The following is an 18,662-nucleotide window of genomic DNA, read 5'->3' on the forward strand; positions in this document are numbered from 1 at the left end:
GCCACACGGGAATCTTGTAATTAAAACCAGCATTTACATTGTCTTAAGAGAATTTCAACTTCCAAAGTTAAAAATTAAGATAACCAGCTGCTTAACAGTATTCACTTTGCAAGATATTACTATACTAGTTCTATGGCACCTGTAAATTCATGATTATTAGACACACAGAGTAAATATTTAAGGTTGCTTCTAATTAGATGTTTTACAGACTATATATTTTGTTTTAGTGCCTAAGACTAAGAGAAGTTAACTGTTGTATCTAAGTTATTATTAAATACAAGCCTTTAACGACTCGCTCCGCTCGTCTAGGCTTGAAGGGTAAAGAACACCTAGGCTTACTAGTGCCTATAAATGCTCTGGACCTTCGGCCCTCCGCAAGCCTATAATATATGTAAGCCTTTATAAAGCCCCTAAGAAAGCCTATAAGAGAGCCTTTGTAAAGCCTATTAAGGAAGCTAATATAAAGCCTACTATACCTAAATGCTCCGGACCTTCGGCCCTCCGCACACCTGTAATGTAAACCCATGCAATCACTTTCTGCGAAATTCATCATCCTGATGGCGTCAGAGTTCGCCAAATTCTTCTCGAAGCTTCTTATCATACGTCCTTTTGTCTTCGAGCTTCGTTTTGATGAATTTTGCTGCCCCACGACCCCAATATTGGCAGAGGATGATAAAGAAGTTTGGGTCTTCGGCATGTTTCTCGGAATACAAAAGTTGGATCCTGTCGTAAAAGATAGCATGGAGCCCAGTCGGACTCCGCAAAGCTGTGGTATACCAGAAGGCTCCTGATTTCCAGCTGTTCTCCAGTTCTCCATAATGGATGCCCGGTGCAAGTTATACTCTGCAGGACACTTTCGCTCTTCCTCTTTAAAGGCATCCATGAATTCTTTGCGAAGTTCATTATAAGCTTCAATGTCAATATCATCAACCGCTTGGCCGGTCAGCCATATTGGAGTTCGCATAAATTCTATAGGAAGCACAGTAGCCCATTCCAAATCGATAATACATTTGATATTCCAGTCCTTGTCAACCAGAATATTACTCGCATCTAAGTCTGTTAAAGAGAAAACAAAAGGCCCGTGATTGAGATTGTGATCGAAGAACTGAGGACGAATAGTCCTCATAAGAGCTAAAGCAGTCATCTGAGTCACACAATCGCTCTCACTACTGACTGCATTCATACGATTTGCAATAGTGAAGTAAAGGTCAGACGACCTTCCTTCATTCATAGCCGTTCGTGGACTTTTTTTCCCTCTCAAAGCCCTAAGTTAGCGCATGACACCACGTCATTCTGGAACTCAGATTTGCAGTTAGTTACTCCGCACAAGGAAGCAGTAAAAATAAATCCCTTATCTATCCAGCTAATGCGACTCACTACCTACCTACCCATGTCCTAGGTACAGAACTACACTACAGGTGTCAGGCGAGCAGATCCCATGAACGCGGTTATCTTACCTAGGTAGGTATATACCTGGTGGCGGGGCACAGAAACGGAACACGTGGATGTGCTTGTACGTAGGTGGGGAATAGCAAATCACGGACCCTGAATTTACTGCGTTCGCAGCGCGGGGTTATTTATATCAGGTGCCTACTTAAGCATATCTTTTCTGTCTTTATCTTTTCTTCTTTCTTTCTCTAACATACTACGACATCGATTTTTAGCTCTCTTCGTCATCAAGAGAGATCTTACAGACGCTGTAGGTAAGTGTACTGCAGATTCGATTTGTATCCTACTCGTACATATATACATACATATACATACATTTATCATTCTGTTTATCGCCTTCATTTCATCTCATTTCATTTCACAACAGCAAAGTCCAAGCCCAAGTCAACGTCAAAATCAACGTCAGATTGCTGGACATGAATATTGATTAAAGACAGTTACCAATTCCCTTACCTTCAAACCAACAACCAAGAAAGACACTTCGAAAATGCCCGCCGCCCACGAAGCCTGCCCCGCTTGCGGTGCCGCCATCCAAGGCGAGAGCAAGACCTGCAACTCTTGTGGAAAGGTAAGCAACTGCAGCAACTGCAGCGACAACAAATACCCATCCCTTGTTCCTCCCATTCCTACCCTTTGATTTAACTACTAGTTAATCACAATGTACTCACTACTGTGTTTTTAGACCTGCCCTGTTTAAACAAACGAATGAACGAGTAAACGAAGGAGAAAGGCTGTCCATCCATGCATCCATTCATCTACATCGATCGATCGAATAATACCGTATGATACCATATCATATCATATAGTATGGGGCGTCGAAGTGATTAGGCGGTTATGGAGAGTGTGTGAGAGAGAAACATAGACCGGTGTGGAGTGAGTGAGAGTGGACGAAAGGATAAACTTGATTCCATTCTGAGATGCTTTGAGTTAGAGACGAATGGATGGATGGATGGATGGATGGATGGATTGCTGCTTCGTATGAGGCTCGCTCGCTAAGCTACATAGCTGAGACTGAATGTCAAACGTTCCCTCTTAGTACTCTCTCTTTTTCCGAGACTAAGAAAGAAAAAAGAAAGTCAATTTATCTAACTATTTGCATTCATTTGTGAATAAACAAGAATGAATATATTCTATGCCAACCAACCATTGCTGTCTATAGATACATCTATATATCTATTCATTTACCAAGTAGATCATGCCTAGTCTATTCTATTCTATATCATATTCCGCATCTCGATGTGACTATTGTGATTATCCTGATTATCCTTCGGGAAAGATTCTCTGCTCGTCAGTCTTTCCGTGCTAACACGGCCCTCCTCGCTATGATGCAAAATCTCAAACTCGTCTGATCCATGCAAGGATTGGCGGTGGTGCAGGTGATGATGATGATAGTGCTGGTGCTGCTGCTGGTAGTGTCGAGCACGCTCGACCATTACGCTTGCAGTGGACCGGTGAGATATGTCTTCCTCATCATCTCTCCGCGAGAACCGATTGTTCAGGATTACCGAGTGTCGTTGCGGCGTTGCGGTGCTGTTGTTCGGCAGTGGCTCGTTCTGCGACAGGAGCAAGACCTCAACCGGGTCGTCGTGGACGGGCGTGACCTTGAAGTATTTATAGATGGCATTTAACACCGGAACAGATAGCCCATGGACAACGATCGAGAAAAGACAAGCCAGTAGACCACTGCGACGAAAATTCAGTTCGTGAAAAAGAGAAGCAAGCACCGGGCTCTACTTACCTGGAATCATTACTGCAGTCAGATTATTGATCTCTCTATCGCTCTTCCCTGGATCAGGGAACAGGCGCCTCGCATATTCCACATAAGATATTGCTCCGATGCCTTCAATATCATCCGCGTCAGCACATATGTAAACCCCCAAATGCGCATGCTGTGCAACATACCAATAGGCCCAAAGTATCCCAAGAATAAAGCCTCCTTCCAGTCCCGACAGATGTTCGACATGAACCGGTACGACAGCATGATCGCCGGAATGCGACGCAACACCAGCACCAGAAACCCTAACCCAAGAAGCCGACCAATGGTGAGTCCAGTCTTCTCGGGCGAGACGAGTTCATCCCACGGCATGATTAAGCCGATGAACATGAATGCGCCGAAATTCAGGAGTCGCTCGATAATGGCGTTGAACATGTCGTGGCGCGCATGTGTTTCAGCCAGATAGCGCCCGTCCCAGTTCAAGGCGTTACCCGCCACGAAGCAGGCCAGCGTCTCGTCCGAACCAAAGCAACCGCATGTTCCTATGATAAAAAGCTGCAGGCAGATTAGCGCTGCCCTCCCTGGTGAGTCTGAGGGACATCATACCCCGAGAGCCAGCGGAAAGAGTAAGTAACTCTCGTTATCAACCCATTTTCTAACTCGCATATCAGAAGAGTCCTTACCAACTAGATAGGACGCACTCACCTCTTCAAGGCAAAATTCAGAGACACCCGGCTTGTCGTCCCGACTATAGCGCCATATGCGAAGCCCAGCAAAACCATAAAGATCACCCCTTCGATCGCCCAGTGCTTCAATGCCGTATCCGTACCTCCTCCAAACCGCCCTGTTTCTTCCATCCCCAGCTGATCCGGTATTCCCTTGGCCTGGTCATACTCATCAAGGGAGACGGCGTTGTCCGGGGCTTCTGCGTAACGAAGCAGCGAGACCGCGAGCAGAAGGAACGGAAATCCAAACCCGTCGTTCCCTCCTGCCTCGGACGAAATGAATTCGCGCAGCGGTCGACGGACATAATTGTCCGCAAATGGTCCTTTCGCGATGGCCTGAGACAGAACCGGATCTGTACAAGTGACGCAAGATCCAATTATCAACGCGGCAACCTGCACGATCTGTGTCAGAAAGGGGTTTAAAATTGCTGCTTCCAACGAGCTCATTGCTGGCGTACGAAAGAAATTTTCGGAACCATCAGCTTGATGCAAGCTGTGGTGGAGAGCCACATCATAGTCATCACCGGTAGCAAACATATCGTCATCTCGACACCTCGTTGTTTCTGATACTGCTTTGGGAGCTCGTACCCGGCTTTGACGAGCTGGATTCCAATCACTAGCCGGGACAGACCCTGCATACGTCAATATCTATTGCTCGCACGTATTCCACCTCGATAACGTACATAGGCAATGTCATGGACGTGCCCTGCATTGTCACCTCCCCATTGAGAGACATCGAGGATGTCAGCACCGACCGGTCCCAGAAGAATACCGAGAACGAAGGCAGGTACTGGAAACCGTGCGGATTGTCAATTGAGTTCTTCACAATGGTCATAGATAGCGGCAAGGTCTCCTACGGGCTTCTCCCAGATACCAGACCTGCTGGATCTTGATCGATATATATCCGTAAATCAGGATAAAGAGACCTAAAAAAATGAAACTACATCAGCTCCTGAAGGTCAGGTCCCCTCGATAAGAGACGACCATCTTACCGGCAACAGAGGCCACGACATTGAGAGGACTGATGTCGAGAATCGGCCGTAACATGTCGACTTGGCCGGCGCAGAAGCACCGCTAACGCTGCTTCGAAAAGCGTATGCCCCAGGAGGCACACGAAAACCGCTGGAAAGCTTGGTCGAGACCAATAGCACGACAAGAAAGCGCAGTTTGAGAGCAGCTGCCAAGAATAAGAAAAAAAAAACCCCAAGAGATCCTGTTTTCTTTATGACGATTTCTCCATCAGCATCTTGATGATGATGCGGGTACCGGTGTGGCAGGCCCTCCCCCGTTAGACGGGTCAGCCAGAATGCATATCGACAGCATTGTCGATTCCAATTCGCTGCGCAGGTGCCAGAAGTGTATGCAATGATGATAAGGAATGGAATGCCAAGCAAGGAGGACCGTTGATTATGCATGTTCGATATCCAGATCATCCCTTTCTGCGTCTGCAGAGCCGAGATACCTCGGTGGTGGGTCGCCCGTGCCTTGCAGAAGGCTTGCATACATGTATACAAGCCACGCAATAGTTAACAGCCGAGGACGTCTGGAGGCGAAAAGGGATATTGGTCATCAGCGCGTCATCGAATAGCAAGGGCAACGCATGGTGTCTGAGCACATATAGTTGGCTAGAAGAATGTGAGTACATGCCTAGGTAGGCAAGGCCTGAGAGCTCTCCACATGGACCGTCGCCCATACCTACTATGGAGGTATGATATACCCAGTGGACCCATAGGCTATTGGCAGGTTGTCAACAAGCTGCAGTCCATGATCGCCAAGAGAAAGCTTGTTGCCACGCCGGCTGCTGCCAAAAATACAAATACGTGGTTCAGGAATGAAGAGCATTCAGACTAACCTCATAAGACGTCAACATGTCAACCTCGATCCTGCTGTTTGGTCGAACGGCTATGTAATTAAATATGCAATTCCAATGATGGGAAAAGAAGCTGTCCTCGGGCATTGTGCTAGAATTGATGAATGGAAGGAGGTAATTTCACTTTTTCTGTGATTTCACGTACAAGTGCCATAGAAGTTGAACAAGATGGCCTTCAATCCTGCAATGAGCGTGAAACAGACAATTAATCACAGACGGACGCAACTCCTGGCTGAGAACAAGACAACTCCAGACATGCTCAAGAAGTCGTAAATTAGTCGGCATAACCTATCTAAACGTAACCTGTAAAACATGTGTCAAATGCACTAAAAGCCCAGGTCCCAGAGGCCTTTTCTCAGGAACAAGGGCAAACACAAAGCTGATTGACACCTGGAGAGAGAAAAAAAAAGAAAGAGAAAAGTTGGATGGATACACAAAGGAAAAGGATACAATAAAAACCATATACGAGCCCACGAAGGTAAAAACGATAGTCGACAAGGCTTGTTCTTCCCTCCGTATATAATCGTTGGAGTTCCACTTCAAACGCGGAAATCGCACGGTCCAGCGATATAGACCACCTGTGCGCCTCCGCCATCTCTTTCGCTCGCACATGACCTCACCGGCAAGTCCCGGATTCGATTCACAAAGTGGTCAACTCACGCACACTTCTTCCACGCCGACCACACACCGATCAAGCTGCTAATAGTACCGGCGATGCCGACGATACCATCATCGAACTTGACGTAACCCAGAGAAGAGAGGGGCACAGTAAGGTCGCAGATATCGGAGATGAGCTGAATACGAGCCGCGGCGCGCTCTCTATATTCAAAATCAGAGTCAGCAAACCAAGCTGTAGACAAGTATCACAGTGAAGGTAGCTCCAGTGACGCATCCAAAGGTTCCGTGGTAGTGCGAGAATCGAATAGAAGAGCCAGCGCAGCACACACCTCTCGAGCTTCTTAGCCTCCACCACACCTTCACCTTCCTTCCGGTTGATCGTCTTCTCCTTCTCCTGCAATCTCCACAGGGTGTAGACACCAGCAACAAAACTGAAAATCAAGCCAGACAGCCATGCACGGTAGGCATGGACCTGCAATTTCTTGGCAGCGTCGAACTTCTTGAAACCGATCGCATCCCCCAACGTCAGGTTGTCGAGGATGAGATAGCCGGCGTAGCCGAGTTGGCGGCCGACGGCCAGTTGGCGGAGCACAGGGTCAACGGGGTTCTTGTTGTCAAAAGCAACGGCCGCAGCCTTGAGGTGCTCGACGAACTTTCCGGCGCGGAGGATTTTGCGGGTCAAGCCGAACTGCTTCTTGATCGCATCCCACGGAGCGATCGACGACTGCGGCTTGTTGGTACGGTAGAGGTACCAGGCGTAGAACCGGGCAAAGTATTGCAGAGTCCGGAGAACCTTATCGCGACCAACTGTAGAATCGTCAGGCAACGCATCCCGATGAAGACGACGGTGATGGAAACGTTGGTCTTCACCACCGTAGATACCATCGATGGAATGATGGAATGCGATCCGATGAGATCATGGAGGATGACCACATACGCGTAGTAGCGATGAAGCGCAAGTAGTGAGCCACCGAAGGGTGGTAAACCAGCGCGTCAGCAACCATGTTGACTCTAAATTCGTCCTGCCAATTTACACGTGATGCCGATGGCGCCCTGCGCACTCTGTAATGGGATCAAAGGCTGGGAGGCGTGGGAAGAGGAGAAAACCCGACAGACTTCCTTTGGTGAGGACAAGGAAAAGAAGGCACTGTCAGAAGAGAAACGAAAAGCAAGAGAAGGCTGGCAAGAAAGAATTTGAGAAAGAGTCGAGCGTCGTCGAGACGTCGGTAAATGAGCGATCGGGTAATGCTAGTCGGAGCACGCCAAGCGCGGACTGCGGGTGCGAGCAACCGCACAGACTCTGGGGAGAAGGTCCGAGTCAACAACCTCGGCTCAACCCCGTCTCGGCTCGTGGGGCAGGGGTTGGACTTGGACCATCAGTAAGAGCAGTCCTTTGTCGTTTGTTTTAAAACGCAGTTCCCTTCCTTAAAAAGCTGTAGTTAATACTTCTTGACAAGGCCTGATTATTTAATTCAAGCAGCACATTGGATGGATGGAGGTAGAGAACGCCAAGTCATACGCTAGCGAATCTTGGGTATGTATTTGCTCTTACAACCAACAGACGTCTCAAATCGCTCTATGTACATATAGGGAACCCATAAAATCGTGCCTTGATGTCCAGCGGGCATTACTCATTTGTGGACCATGATCCATCAAAGAGACATGCAGGAGGCCCCAGCTCCATTCACGGTCTATACACGGAACTTGGTACAAATACGAGGTCATGGAAAGGAAGGGCTCAGAAGGGCAGGGAGCACAGAGTCCACTTACTGGCTTTGGTTGCCCAAGGTAGAGGTATCATATCCGTTGGCCTCGAGATATTGGCGGAAACGGGCATCTTCCTCCGTGATTGTATCCTATCCAGAGGTAATGGCTAATCAGTCCAGGATCAAAAGCAGACAACCGCCTAGCTAACAGGAGACTCACCTGTCCGATGTAAGGCATAAACAGCCATGTAAGCACCGCGCTCAAGATACACAGCGAGCTGGAGATAAAGAAGGGGTCTTGACCAGCCCGGATCGGATTGGGGGCGTTCTCTTGCGCAAGCGGGAGAACATAAGTTCCCACAAAGGCGCCCACCTTGCCCATTGCAGCTGCGATGCCATAGTATTGACCCCGGACCGAGGTCGAGCTGCTCTTCGAGGCCAGCAATCCGATGTTGTCCCCTGGGCCCAGTTCACCAAGGGATAGGAAGATCCTGGACGAAAAAGGTTGGTTCAGATCATAATAATGTTCGACATGAATGGGCCGAACTCACCCATAAACGACGACAAAGGCCGCCACGTTCTGGGGGGTTGCAAGCCACTGGTAACAGCCCGACATGATGAATCCTACAACACCTTGAAGGAAGACTCCCCATGCCAGACAAGCTTTCGGGCCGATCCAGTCGCTCATGAACGCGCCGGCAAAAGACCCCGGGAGATAGAAAACATTTGTCAGGGCGGACCATGCAAAGCTTTTCCACAAGGGAGCATCGTCTCCCAGGATAATCGAAATCCACTTGGAGGAGTAGATGCTGAAGGAATACGAGGAGAAATTATAAATGAACCAGATGAGGGAGACGATGGTCTCAATCAAGTTAGCTTATGCTTCCGTTATTACCAGAGTTGGTGGGCTCAAAACGTACAAGGCGCTTCCAGTAAAACCTTCCCCTATTGTCAGTGACCGTTGGTAACAAGACTTCCGACAGGCTCAGTACTTACTTGAGAATCAACCAGTACGGGTATTTGTGCATCCGCTCCCGGTTGAACTCTTCAGGCTCCTTCAGCTTGAACCGCAGGTACAGCAAACTGAGTGGAGGGAGCACTCCCAACCCCAGAGCAATCCGCCACACCGCACGGAGGTGATTCTCGGTGAAGATCAAGACCAGGATCATGGGGACGAGAGACGAGACGACAAAGCCAAAATCGATGACAAAGTCGGTAAAGAAGATGAACCAACGGTTGCGGTGGCCCGATTTGAGCTCACCGGTACTTTCAGCCGCCGCGACCGAACCGGCAGGGTACTCGCCGCCAATCCCAATACCCAGAAAGAAACGGTAAGCCGTGAGAGCAGCGAAAAGACCATACTGGCTGCCATGGTAGCCATAGGCCCCCGCACACAGCGCAGCGAAGATAATGAGGATGATGGTAGAAGCCATCAGCGACCACTTGCGCGACCAGTAATCACTCGCAACACCGAAAACCAGTTGGCCGACGACCGTCCCCGCGAAGGCGATGGAGGAGACATTTTGACTGGCGGGAGACTTGGCATACGTATCGGGATAGATCTTGTCCAACAAAGTGTTCACGGGCCCGATAACCTAGAAAGAGTCCAGGTATGTCAGCTCATCGATTTTGGTGATCTTCGGTAGCGGAAGGTGATATCTGCGTCGATTGCGGGGAAACATACGCCATTGAGATAACCATCAGAGAAGAGACCAGCACCGCAAGCAATAACAGGCCAGCTGCGCTCCCAGCGACCCTTGGGGAGATCCTCCAAGGGTACCACTCCCAGATTGACGTCTTCGAGCGGCGCAGACGTCTTTTCAGACGCGGGATGCGGGTCAACCGACCCGTTCTCCAGCTTCGAAGCCATGGTGTATGACTTGTCTGGACAGAGACAAAAGAGCAACTGCGCTCAGCTACCAATCCTCAGCCAGATTGGAAGCTGATATCCGACGTAGAGGAGGGATACCCTCTCGTGGTTGAGAAGATCAACAGCGACGGCCAGCCAAAGAAGAGCAACGGCGGCGGGATGGCAGCCTGCCCGGTTCTTGTACTGCGTGCGCAGGTGGGACGTGACCATGGACCCGGTCATCTTAGCTCCACACGAGATCTGGAAGGTAGCAACCTCTCCCGGTCGGGGAAAAAAGCGCAAGAAAAAAAGGATGACGATGTACTTCGCACTACACACTAGGGGCCAACCTTGGGCGTTGTTCCCCACGAGATTGGCTAGCGCGGCAGACCCCTCGGCCGCTGGGCCCGTCCTTGGCGAGTGCTCCGACGGAAACTGATAACGGGCAATTCGGTGGACCAGTAGGAGCTTGCCTTGCAGGGCAACGTCGGGTGAACCCTAGACGCCTAAACCGCATTTCTTGTCCCGTGCCGGCTGGGGGCCGCAATCTTTGCCAGAGAGCAGCCTATCCCCAAATTGTGTCAACTTGGCGGCATTCAATAATAGGGGTCCCCAATGACATGTGCAAAAAAAAAGGACTTTGGGATGGTCTGACAGGTGCACCAGACCCGTAGCGCTGTTCTGTGGTGGTTCTCTCTTCAGCCTACGGAGTACTCCGTACATCATTACTGCAGCCACAACGTTCCATCATATGGTTAGTAAGCCTAACTACAGCCTCAATTTTCCGTACCATGCGCTGGTGATTGCCTATAACTACTATCAGTCATGATCTCCGAAAAGCTGGTGGTCAATTCCTGAAACTAGTCTTTTCGATCCAACCTCAAGTAGCAACAACTTCATCAGTCTTCATGGCTGTCGCCTATGTACGCCGCGAGAATTCTTGATATATGAGGTTCGGAGGTAGCCCATGGGGTGCTGTTCCTTCAAAATTTTGCAATCCAACAGCTGGCGTGATCCATTGCGGACCGCCCTTCCGAGGTAAAAATCGATCAATGGACAGCGGCAGCCTTGGTGCCCACCACGGTGACCGCTACATCAACCTATCAAGTTCCTCTATCAAACCTTGAATCCAGCATGCAGGGGCGTCGTCGACAGGATTGCTCCAGCTCCGCGTTCGACAACAGAACGGTGTCGCCGAAAAAGGTCGGTTTGTGCTTAGCGGGAGCAGCTTCTGCACGTCACATCACCACGTGCTTCTCGGTTTCCTTGTCACTGGATATAAGGTCTGAAGTGCTGGCGTGCTCTATCGGAAGGGCGTCGTCATGCACCTCCCATCAGTAGGCACCTCCACCCCAGAGAAACGGTGGCGAATTCCGCTACAACTTGCATTATCGAAACAGCCTGGGATAATTTCGATCGCTCCTGGCCCTGTGAATCAGGTAAGTAGCCTCTCACTGTCATTTTGTCTCAATAACCACGACATCCTGGATTCTGGAAGCCTGGCGAACAGCAACAGCTGCAACACATGGATATTGCGTAGACTGGTGGCCCACCATACCCGCTGTCTTGCAGCGGGCGCGTGGAAGATAGTCAGCGGCCCGGTGGCTCCTAATCCGGTTCAGGGTGTGGACACCGGCTACGAAGTATATACAACCGGGCAAGTATGCTTTTACTCCGTTTTCGTCTTTTCAAAGCTCTGGAGTCCGTTCTCGAGCTTGAATACTGTTTTCCCAGAATTCAGACTTTTTTTTTCTCCTTGTACCGAGTTCACCATCTTTTGAGAGTTAGTACGCAAGGCTAAATAAAAAAAGATAAAGGGCGGCTAAAAAAACATGCGAGCGTTTACCAGATTAGGCAGGAATGCTAAGCTTTTTAGACTGTTCATGGCGCCGTGGCCTTCCACCAATCAGCTTTGATGTGGCTCCCACGCGTGTACAACTCTGCTCTTCACAGGCTCCATGGGGCTTACACACGATCACACCCTGTCAGGTTCGACCTCAACGGTCATCACCTACGTCCCCAGGGTTCTAGAAAGGTCAAGCCGGTCGATCTATTGATCTACACGGGTCCGTATTCACATGGATGATTAATTGGTTGGTACAGAATATCCTGGCACCAAGTGCTAACTTTCTTCAGGGCAGTGAACTGCGCGGAACTAACTAGCGTCATTTCAGGTATCCGCTGCCTTCTGTCAGCAAGGAAATTAAGGATTGCACCAAATTAGACGTTTCGCTTTCCAGCAGTCAGAGGTACGTCAGCTACACTAGGGAGCGCCATCGAGATAAAAAAAGGAGTTGAAGGAAAGAAGTTTTGGAGTCAGGAAGCCTTTGCTTACCCACAGACAAGTGTCCTCAATGCTCTCATATAAATTGTCGTTAAGAATCATCAACAGTTACTAGAACTCCATTGTATTATTATGCTGGCATGCCAACAGTTTTCACACAAATCTCTTCCGAGCTCCATGAACACAAATGGCATCCTCTCCTTGCAGGCTTGCATAGATTAACTTTAAATATATGATCCAGAGACTCAGAAATTTTTCAGCACATATTGCGTTGCGCGATGATCACTCAATATGGTCATACGTGATGATGACACGGCAAACCCTCAACGTGTCATGGGCTCGTCAGAAATCATGAGGCAGCAACGGTAAATGGAAAATCGAGTCCTTGTACACAAACAAATTGTCCGTTAAAACGCAGTGCAGAGAGCAAGGGTTAGTATACGACAAGTTTTTTTTTTATCTTTCTCAAACATCAGTGAAAGCGAAAAATTTGATCAGTGGGGGAATCTTGTTCATTTCAATCGGTCCCCTGCTACTTTTAGCGACACTCATCGAAGTCTCCCTGCTGAAGAGAAATGACCGCTGTGCAGGATAGCGGTCTTTCTGAAGAACATTCAGAAGCCGAATGGACACTTGAACCCACGCAAGGACATGTATTCGACGCTACAAGTCCGAGAGAAAAAGTCACCCTGCAAGCTGGCCACCGATTTTTCCATACCAAGATCGACACCCTTGTACAAAGGAGCAGGTACTTCCAGGATCTCTTTTATGGAGAATTACCGGTGGAAAAACAACAGGACGGTTCCATTTTCCTTGACGTCGACCCCAACGTTTTTGAACACCTTCTAAGGTACATGCGTCATGGGCTTTTCCCTCTAGCCTTCAGTCAGAAGGATGGCCATGACTACAAGCTGTACGCCGACATCCTTAAAGAGGCTCTTAAATTCCAACTGCCCCTGCTGTGCGACTGGCTGAAAGGGGAGTATTATCACAAGTGCGTCTCCTGGCGAGTTTCGAGCAAAGTGCAGAATATGGAAGATGGAATATTTGCCGCAGACAACAGCTACAGCACGATTCAATTCCTCCCGTTTAAGGAACTAGAAAGGAAAATCTACATCTGCCCCCGTGAGATCCCGAGTCATAGGGATCGCCCTGAACGTTGCGGCAGGGCATGTTTTAGAGCACTGGGTAATAATGAGCCTGCTTACGAGAAAGAAAAAGTGACTACTGCATGCCTGCTAGTTGAGAAAAAGTATGAGATAAATCGGGAATGGATGATGGACTCTAGGTATGTCCACACTTTTTTTTTGATTTATCAGCTACGGAACGTTTTCTAATTGAGCATGTTTTAGTACAATCTTCATAGATGAAGTGCGTCGCAGATGAAAAGGAAAAATGAGAAAAGTCGGCTGCGACAATGGATGAAGAAGAGGTAGTAAATCTGCAACTATGAACGTGATTTTCAATATTATCTTCCCCACAGAAAATGCACCTGGGTCCCTCAACATGTCCAGATCAGTAGCCGCTTAGGATAATTGGGATATTTGCACAAGATCCTGTCTCTTATAATTTGCTGTTCGGGCAAAATGGACTATGCATGTAGCTCATACTTAGTTCTCAGAAATAACAAAGAGAAGCATGGTGAAATATCCAATGAGAAAGATTAAATCTTTATTCCATAAACCGTCCTTTAAAATGGTCGATTGTAGATAAACAGTAGTCTGTGTTGTAAGGTTAGGAGGTCTACATTGGTGCTCTCTGACCTATTTCTGTGATGCATCAAGTCTGCTATTATATTTATGGAAGCGGCAGTAAGCAGGGCATCTCTCGTATTATATGTAGGTATAGACCTGTTCCTGCCGAATAACTATGGATCTGTCGATCTGTGCAATAATATGATGGCGGCTCTTATAAGCGTCGGAGCTGGAAAAACATGGCTCCAGCTCCGTTCAGGTACGATGATCCACGCGACTGATCACCTCCGCCGTCGCAGCGTTCCAGATCGATCCCCTCCATCACATCAAACCCTTATTTCTTCCTCCTCTTTTCATAAACTTTTCCCTCTTCTTCCCTAACCGGGTTTGTTTTTCTCCTCTCCGCCATCATGGCTGACCCGCAGTACGCGAAACACCCCGACCTGAGCCTTGCCCAAGACATCTTCAATCTCTCCAACCCATCATGTTCGCAGACAGTCCGACAGAACTCGCTCAAGAAGCTTCAAAATGCTATTAAGGAACACAAGATGGCTCCTCTGTACCGGCATCTGGCGCACCCGGTCGAGGGGATCTTAAACAACGCCGGCGAAGGGGTTCCGCAGCAGCCAGCTCCTTCGACCACCGGAGCTGCTAACCGACCTGTTATCACCTCGAACATGCTCGCGGGACGAAAGTTACCGCAGAAGATCGATTTCCCATGGGACGAAAAGCTCTACGAGTCTTTACGAGAAGACAACAAGAAAGAGTTAGAGCAGTACCAGAAGGAAGAGGAAGAGGCCGCCGAAGCCGCCGGTGAGACAGAGGTGCTAGCCGCGCAGGGCAAGCGCGCAGAGTTCTGGGCGCGAGTAGGAGATAAGGTGGGAGAATTTCCACGATAATCTCTACGAGGATCTTAGCTAACGGGGATATGCCCTTCAGGACGAGGCGATTCGAGCATACGAAGCCGTGCTGGAGAAGACGAGCATCTTGGGGACGAAGATCGATCTGGTTCTGGCGATGATCCGGGTCGGGCTCTTCTTCGGTGACAAAGTATTTGTCAAGAAGACTGTGGAACGTGCGAATGCGCTGGTCGAAAGCGGTGGTGACTGGGACAGGAGAAATCGATTGAAGGCTTACAAGGGCATCCATCTCCTTACAATCCGCTCGTACAACCTGGCTGCGCCACTTTTGCTGGACAGCTTGTCGACGTTTACCAGTTACGAGCTCTGCACCTACTCCGCGCTGGTGATCTATGCCGTCCTTGCGGGTTCACTCTCCCTCAAACGAGTCGACTTCAAGGCCAAGGTTGTCGATGCGCCGGAGATCAAAGCTATCCTCGGAGAGGGAAAAGACCGGCTCTCTGCGTTGACAGGAGCCGTCTCTTCGGGACCTGGGGCTGGAGATGAGGAAATGAAAGACGTCTCCGGCGGGACCGCCTCCACCGCCGTCAACCTCACGACGCTGGGGACTGGCCCGGGCGTACAGGCGGAAGCAGAAGCGCCGATTGATTTCTCTCCGCTTGCGAACCTTGTCAGCAGTCTCTACAATGGCAACTACCGGTCTTACTTCCTTGCGTTGGCAGCTGTGGAGGACCAATTCCTAAGCCAGGATCGCTACCTGTACGAGCACCGTGCCTGGTTTGTCCGTGAGATGCGGTTGCGAGGATATCAGCAGCTGCTCCAGAGCTACAAGGTTGTTGGATTGAAGAGTATGGCGAATGACTTTGGCGTCACAGTAGATTTCTTGGACAGGTACGGGCAGTGTGCTCCCTTTTAACTTCAGCGTCCAGTCACTAAAAGTCATCGCAGGGATCTGGCCAAGTTCATTGCTGCCGATCGGATATCTTGCACAATAGACCGCGTCAACGGCGTCATCGAAACCAACCGGCCCGACGACAAGAACAAGCAGTATGCGGACCTGGTGAAGCAAGGGGATGCTCTGATCACGAAGCTGCAGAAGTACGGCCAGGCCGTCCGGCTGCGGGGAAGCGAAAGAAGCTAGGGCTGTACAATTACTGCAGCATCATTCCTGTTGTTCTTCAACTTCACGAACTGAACTGTACCTGGCTTGGACGTACGGTCTTTGGTTTGGAAGAGATTATTGCATGTCGGCTACAGATCTTACAGCTAGATTAACTTCATGAGCGCTTGTGGCTATGTCAGATTTGCTCGACGTAACGTATAGAAAGTAATTTGTATAAGTATCCCATTCAATTCGATGGCCTCGCTGCATGGTCTTACTTTAAGAGTATTTCCGGCGATACCCGATCGGTTCGGACCGGTTGTTGTCCTCTTCTCTCCGCGCTTCTCCGTCGGCTCGGATTTTTCTCCACGATTATTATTAGTCTCGCAAATCTTCGTCCCTGGCGGTATTGCAGCGGGTCGTTTGCCGGCATTCTGGAGATTGCTCCTGTCGGCCGACAGTTAGGCCATCGGTACCGTAGTTTCGCAATCACCAAAACTGATTCTCATTCGTGCCTCGGATTCCTCCAACCTGTCATCCGCCTCCGCGACTCACCGCCTCGCGTGCTGCGTTCCTGGCAACGTGTCGCCTAAATTATTATTCTCACCCTGTCGGCCAACGACGTCGGGGGAGTATAATTCACGACAGTCGGTTACCACCTCACGGCAGCAAAGATGGCTTCCAGGACTGTCGCCGTATCCCGCCTGCTCTCGTCTCCGCGGCCACGATGTTCCCTTCCACGGCTGGATGCCCGGCTCCCTGGGCGTCGGTTGATGTCTTCTCCGCGGTCGTTGTTGGGTAGTTCAAGCCCCAGATCTTCAGGTACGAATTCGAATCACACGGTCGCATGACATGACACCCTTATGGATCAATCAGGACTGACGTCGGGAGTTTTCCCCGCTGCATGTTTCCCCATACCACCCCCACTCGCCTCGTCCTTTGGGCTGATCCGGGAAATCCTCGTGTCCTGGGCGTGTGTCATCTGAGTGGGGGTGCGTGGTAACGGTCCTGCACAACACAAACCAAACTGCAGAGGGAATTATATCATATCCGCTTGCTCAGGCTGCTTCGGTGGTTGCTAATGAAGTTTGCTGCGTAGTTCCTTTAGTCACCTCCGAGAGTATCTCATACCCGTCCTTGTCCTATACGAGTAGACGCAGCATGGCGACTCGTCGTCTCAACATCAACAATATCAGACCGGAGGTCCGGGATGCCCAGTACGCCGTCCGCGGGGAACTAGCAACAAAGGCGGAGGAATACCGGGTGCGGCTGGAGAAGGGTGACAAGTCGTTGCCGTTCGATACGGTGATTTTCGCCAACATTGGCAACCCACAGCAGCTGGATCAACAGCCGATCACCTTCTTCCGTCAAGTCCTCAGCCTTTTGGAGAACCCCAAGTTGCTGGAGAACGAGGAGGCGCTGAAATCAGCTTTTGGATACAAGCAGGATGTGATTGACCGGGCCAGGAGGTTGCTGAAGGGCGTTCACACGGTGGGTGCTTACAGCCACAGCCAAGGAGCGCCGATCGTCCGGGAGAGCGTTGCAAAGTTCATCGAAGAGCGCGATGGCTTCCCGGCTGACCCGAAAGATATCTTTCTCTCTGCCGGAGCTTCGTCTGGCGTCAGTACCCTTCTGCAGGTCATCTGCGCGAATCCCTCGTCGGGCGTGCTAGTCCCTATTCCGCAGTATCCTCTCTACACGGCCACTTTGGCGGTCCTGAATGCCCACTGCGTTCCGTATTATCTGGAAGAAGGCAAGGCTTGGGGTACCGATGTCAGTGCCATTAAGGAGTCTTTGGTCAAGGCAAAGCAGAACGGGGTGGATGTCCGGGCCATCGTGGTGATTAACCCGGGCAACCCGACCGGTGCCAGTCTGAGTCGGCAGGATATCAAAGACGTTCTCGACCTTGCCGTGGAGGAGAATCTAGTCATCATTGCGGACGAGGTCTACCAGAACAACGTCTTCATCGGGGAATTCACCTCGTTCCGGAAACGGTTACGGGAGTTGCAGCAGGAATTCCCAGGCAAGTACGACAGCGTCGAGTTGGCGTCTCTGCACAGTGTCTCCAAGGGAATGGTGGGCGAATGCGGTCACCGAGGCGGCTACTTTGAGCTGGTCAACTTTGACCCGGAGGTGCAAGCCCAGATCTACAAGCTTGTTAGCATTATGCTCTGCCCGCCAGTCATTGGACAGTGCCTGGTCGAGCTGATGGTTAACCCGCCCAAGGAGGGTGAGCCGAGCTACGAGCTCTATCAAAAGGAGTACAACAGCATCAAGGAGGGGCTGCAACAGCGCGCTACGGCGTTGTACGAGGCATTCCGCAAGATGGAGGGTGTTGAATGCCAGGAGCCTCAGGTAAGCTTTCTGATTTTTTTTCCCCCTCCAAACTAGAGTATCTAACTAAATATTGTCGTACCAGGGCGCCATGTACCTTTTCCCAACAATCACCCTCCCACCCAAGGCCATTGCCGCGGCGCAAGCCGCCAACAAGAAGCCCGACGAGTTCTACGCTCTGAAACTGCTAGATGCGACGGGCATCTGTGTCGTTCCCGGATCCGGGTTCGGCCAGAAGGAGGGCACGTTTCATTTCCGGACGACGTTCCTGGCTCCGGGGACGGAGTGGGTGCAGCGGATCACCAAGTTCCACGAGAAGTTCATGGATGAATATCGATGAATATATACTCCGTATACTCCATAGAGTTGTGTTTCAGCAATCTGCCACCGAAATTTTGGCAACGGTCGTATAACCACCTCATATTTTTTTTTCTCTGTCAACTTTGGACATTTTGCA

General features: G+C 50.0%; 7 protein-coding genes across 7 annotated transcripts; 3 read left to right on the plus strand and 4 right to left on the minus strand.

Moving 5' to 3' along the window:
* Positions 1 to 189: 189 nt before the first annotated feature.
* T310_0169 (uncharacterized protein) lies at positions 190 to 1,231 on the minus strand (the record flags this gene model as incomplete). Its single annotated transcript, XM_013476941.1, has 3 exons — positions 190 to 209; positions 340 to 443; positions 510 to 1,231. 3 exons carry the CDS (start codon positions 1,229 to 1,231, stop codon positions 190 to 192), a joined length of 846 nt encoding a protein of 281 aa, XP_013332395.1.
* A 1,432-nt stretch (positions 1,232 to 2,663) lies between these two features.
* On the minus strand, positions 2,664 to 4,935 carry T310_0170 (Plasma membrane antiporter; the record flags this gene model as incomplete). The annotated part of the gene is made up of 7 exons (XM_013476942.1): positions 2,664 to 3,132; positions 3,184 to 3,289; positions 3,352 to 3,718; positions 3,770 to 3,818; positions 3,869 to 4,536; positions 4,572 to 4,678; positions 4,881 to 4,935. The coding sequence occupies 7 exons, from the start codon at positions 4,933 to 4,935 to the stop codon at positions 2,664 to 2,666; spliced, it is 1,821 nt and encodes a 606-aa protein (XP_013332396.1).
* Positions 4,936 to 6,414: 1,479 nt separating this feature from the next.
* T310_0171 (Peroxisomal biogenesis factor (PEX11)) lies at positions 6,415 to 7,380 on the minus strand (the record flags this gene model as incomplete). The annotated part of the gene is made up of 3 exons (XM_013476943.1): positions 6,415 to 6,577; positions 6,706 to 7,183; positions 7,314 to 7,380. The coding sequence occupies 3 exons, from the start codon at positions 7,378 to 7,380 to the stop codon at positions 6,415 to 6,417; spliced, it is 708 nt and encodes a 235-aa protein (XP_013332397.1).
* A 562-nt stretch (positions 7,381 to 7,942) lies between these two features.
* On the minus strand, positions 7,943 to 9,952 carry T310_0172 (MFS phospholipid transporter (Git1); the record flags this gene model as incomplete). Its single annotated transcript, XM_013476944.1, has 6 exons — positions 7,943 to 8,054; positions 8,147 to 8,232; positions 8,303 to 8,573; positions 8,634 to 8,891; positions 9,079 to 9,677; positions 9,767 to 9,952. 6 exons carry the CDS (start codon positions 9,950 to 9,952, stop codon positions 7,943 to 7,945), a joined length of 1,512 nt encoding a protein of 503 aa, XP_013332398.1.
* A 2,554-nt stretch (positions 9,953 to 12,506) lies between these two features.
* Positions 12,507 to 13,882, plus strand: T310_0173 (uncharacterized protein; the record flags this gene model as incomplete). Its single annotated transcript, XM_013476945.1, has 4 exons — positions 12,507 to 12,580; positions 12,639 to 12,647; positions 12,811 to 13,503; positions 13,819 to 13,882. The coding sequence occupies 4 exons, from the start codon at positions 12,507 to 12,509 to the stop codon at positions 13,880 to 13,882; spliced, it is 840 nt and encodes a 279-aa protein (XP_013332399.1).
* Positions 13,883 to 14,319: 437 nt separating this feature from the next.
* T310_0174 (Proteasome regulatory particle subunit (RpnG)) lies at positions 14,320 to 15,910 on the plus strand (the record flags this gene model as incomplete). The annotated part of the gene is made up of 3 exons (XM_013476946.1): positions 14,320 to 14,787; positions 14,849 to 15,660; positions 15,718 to 15,910. The coding sequence occupies 3 exons, from the start codon at positions 14,320 to 14,322 to the stop codon at positions 15,908 to 15,910; spliced, it is 1,473 nt and encodes a 490-aa protein (XP_013332400.1).
* Positions 15,911 to 16,545: 635 nt separating this feature from the next.
* On the plus strand, positions 16,546 to 18,545 carry T310_0175 (Alanine transaminase; the record flags this gene model as incomplete). Its single annotated transcript, XM_013476947.1, has 3 exons — positions 16,546 to 16,693; positions 16,905 to 18,226; positions 18,291 to 18,545. 3 exons carry the CDS (start codon positions 16,546 to 16,548, stop codon positions 18,543 to 18,545), a joined length of 1,725 nt encoding a protein of 574 aa, XP_013332401.1.
* Positions 18,546 to 18,662: the final 117 nt, after the last annotated feature.

This window comes from Rasamsonia emersonii (genome assembly GCF_000968595.1).
Source record: "Rasamsonia emersonii CBS 393.64 chromosome Unknown ctg1118621759668, whole genome shotgun sequence".
In the NCBI taxonomy this organism is placed as follows: Eukaryota; Fungi; Ascomycota; class Eurotiomycetes; order Eurotiales; family Trichocomaceae; genus Rasamsonia; species Rasamsonia emersonii.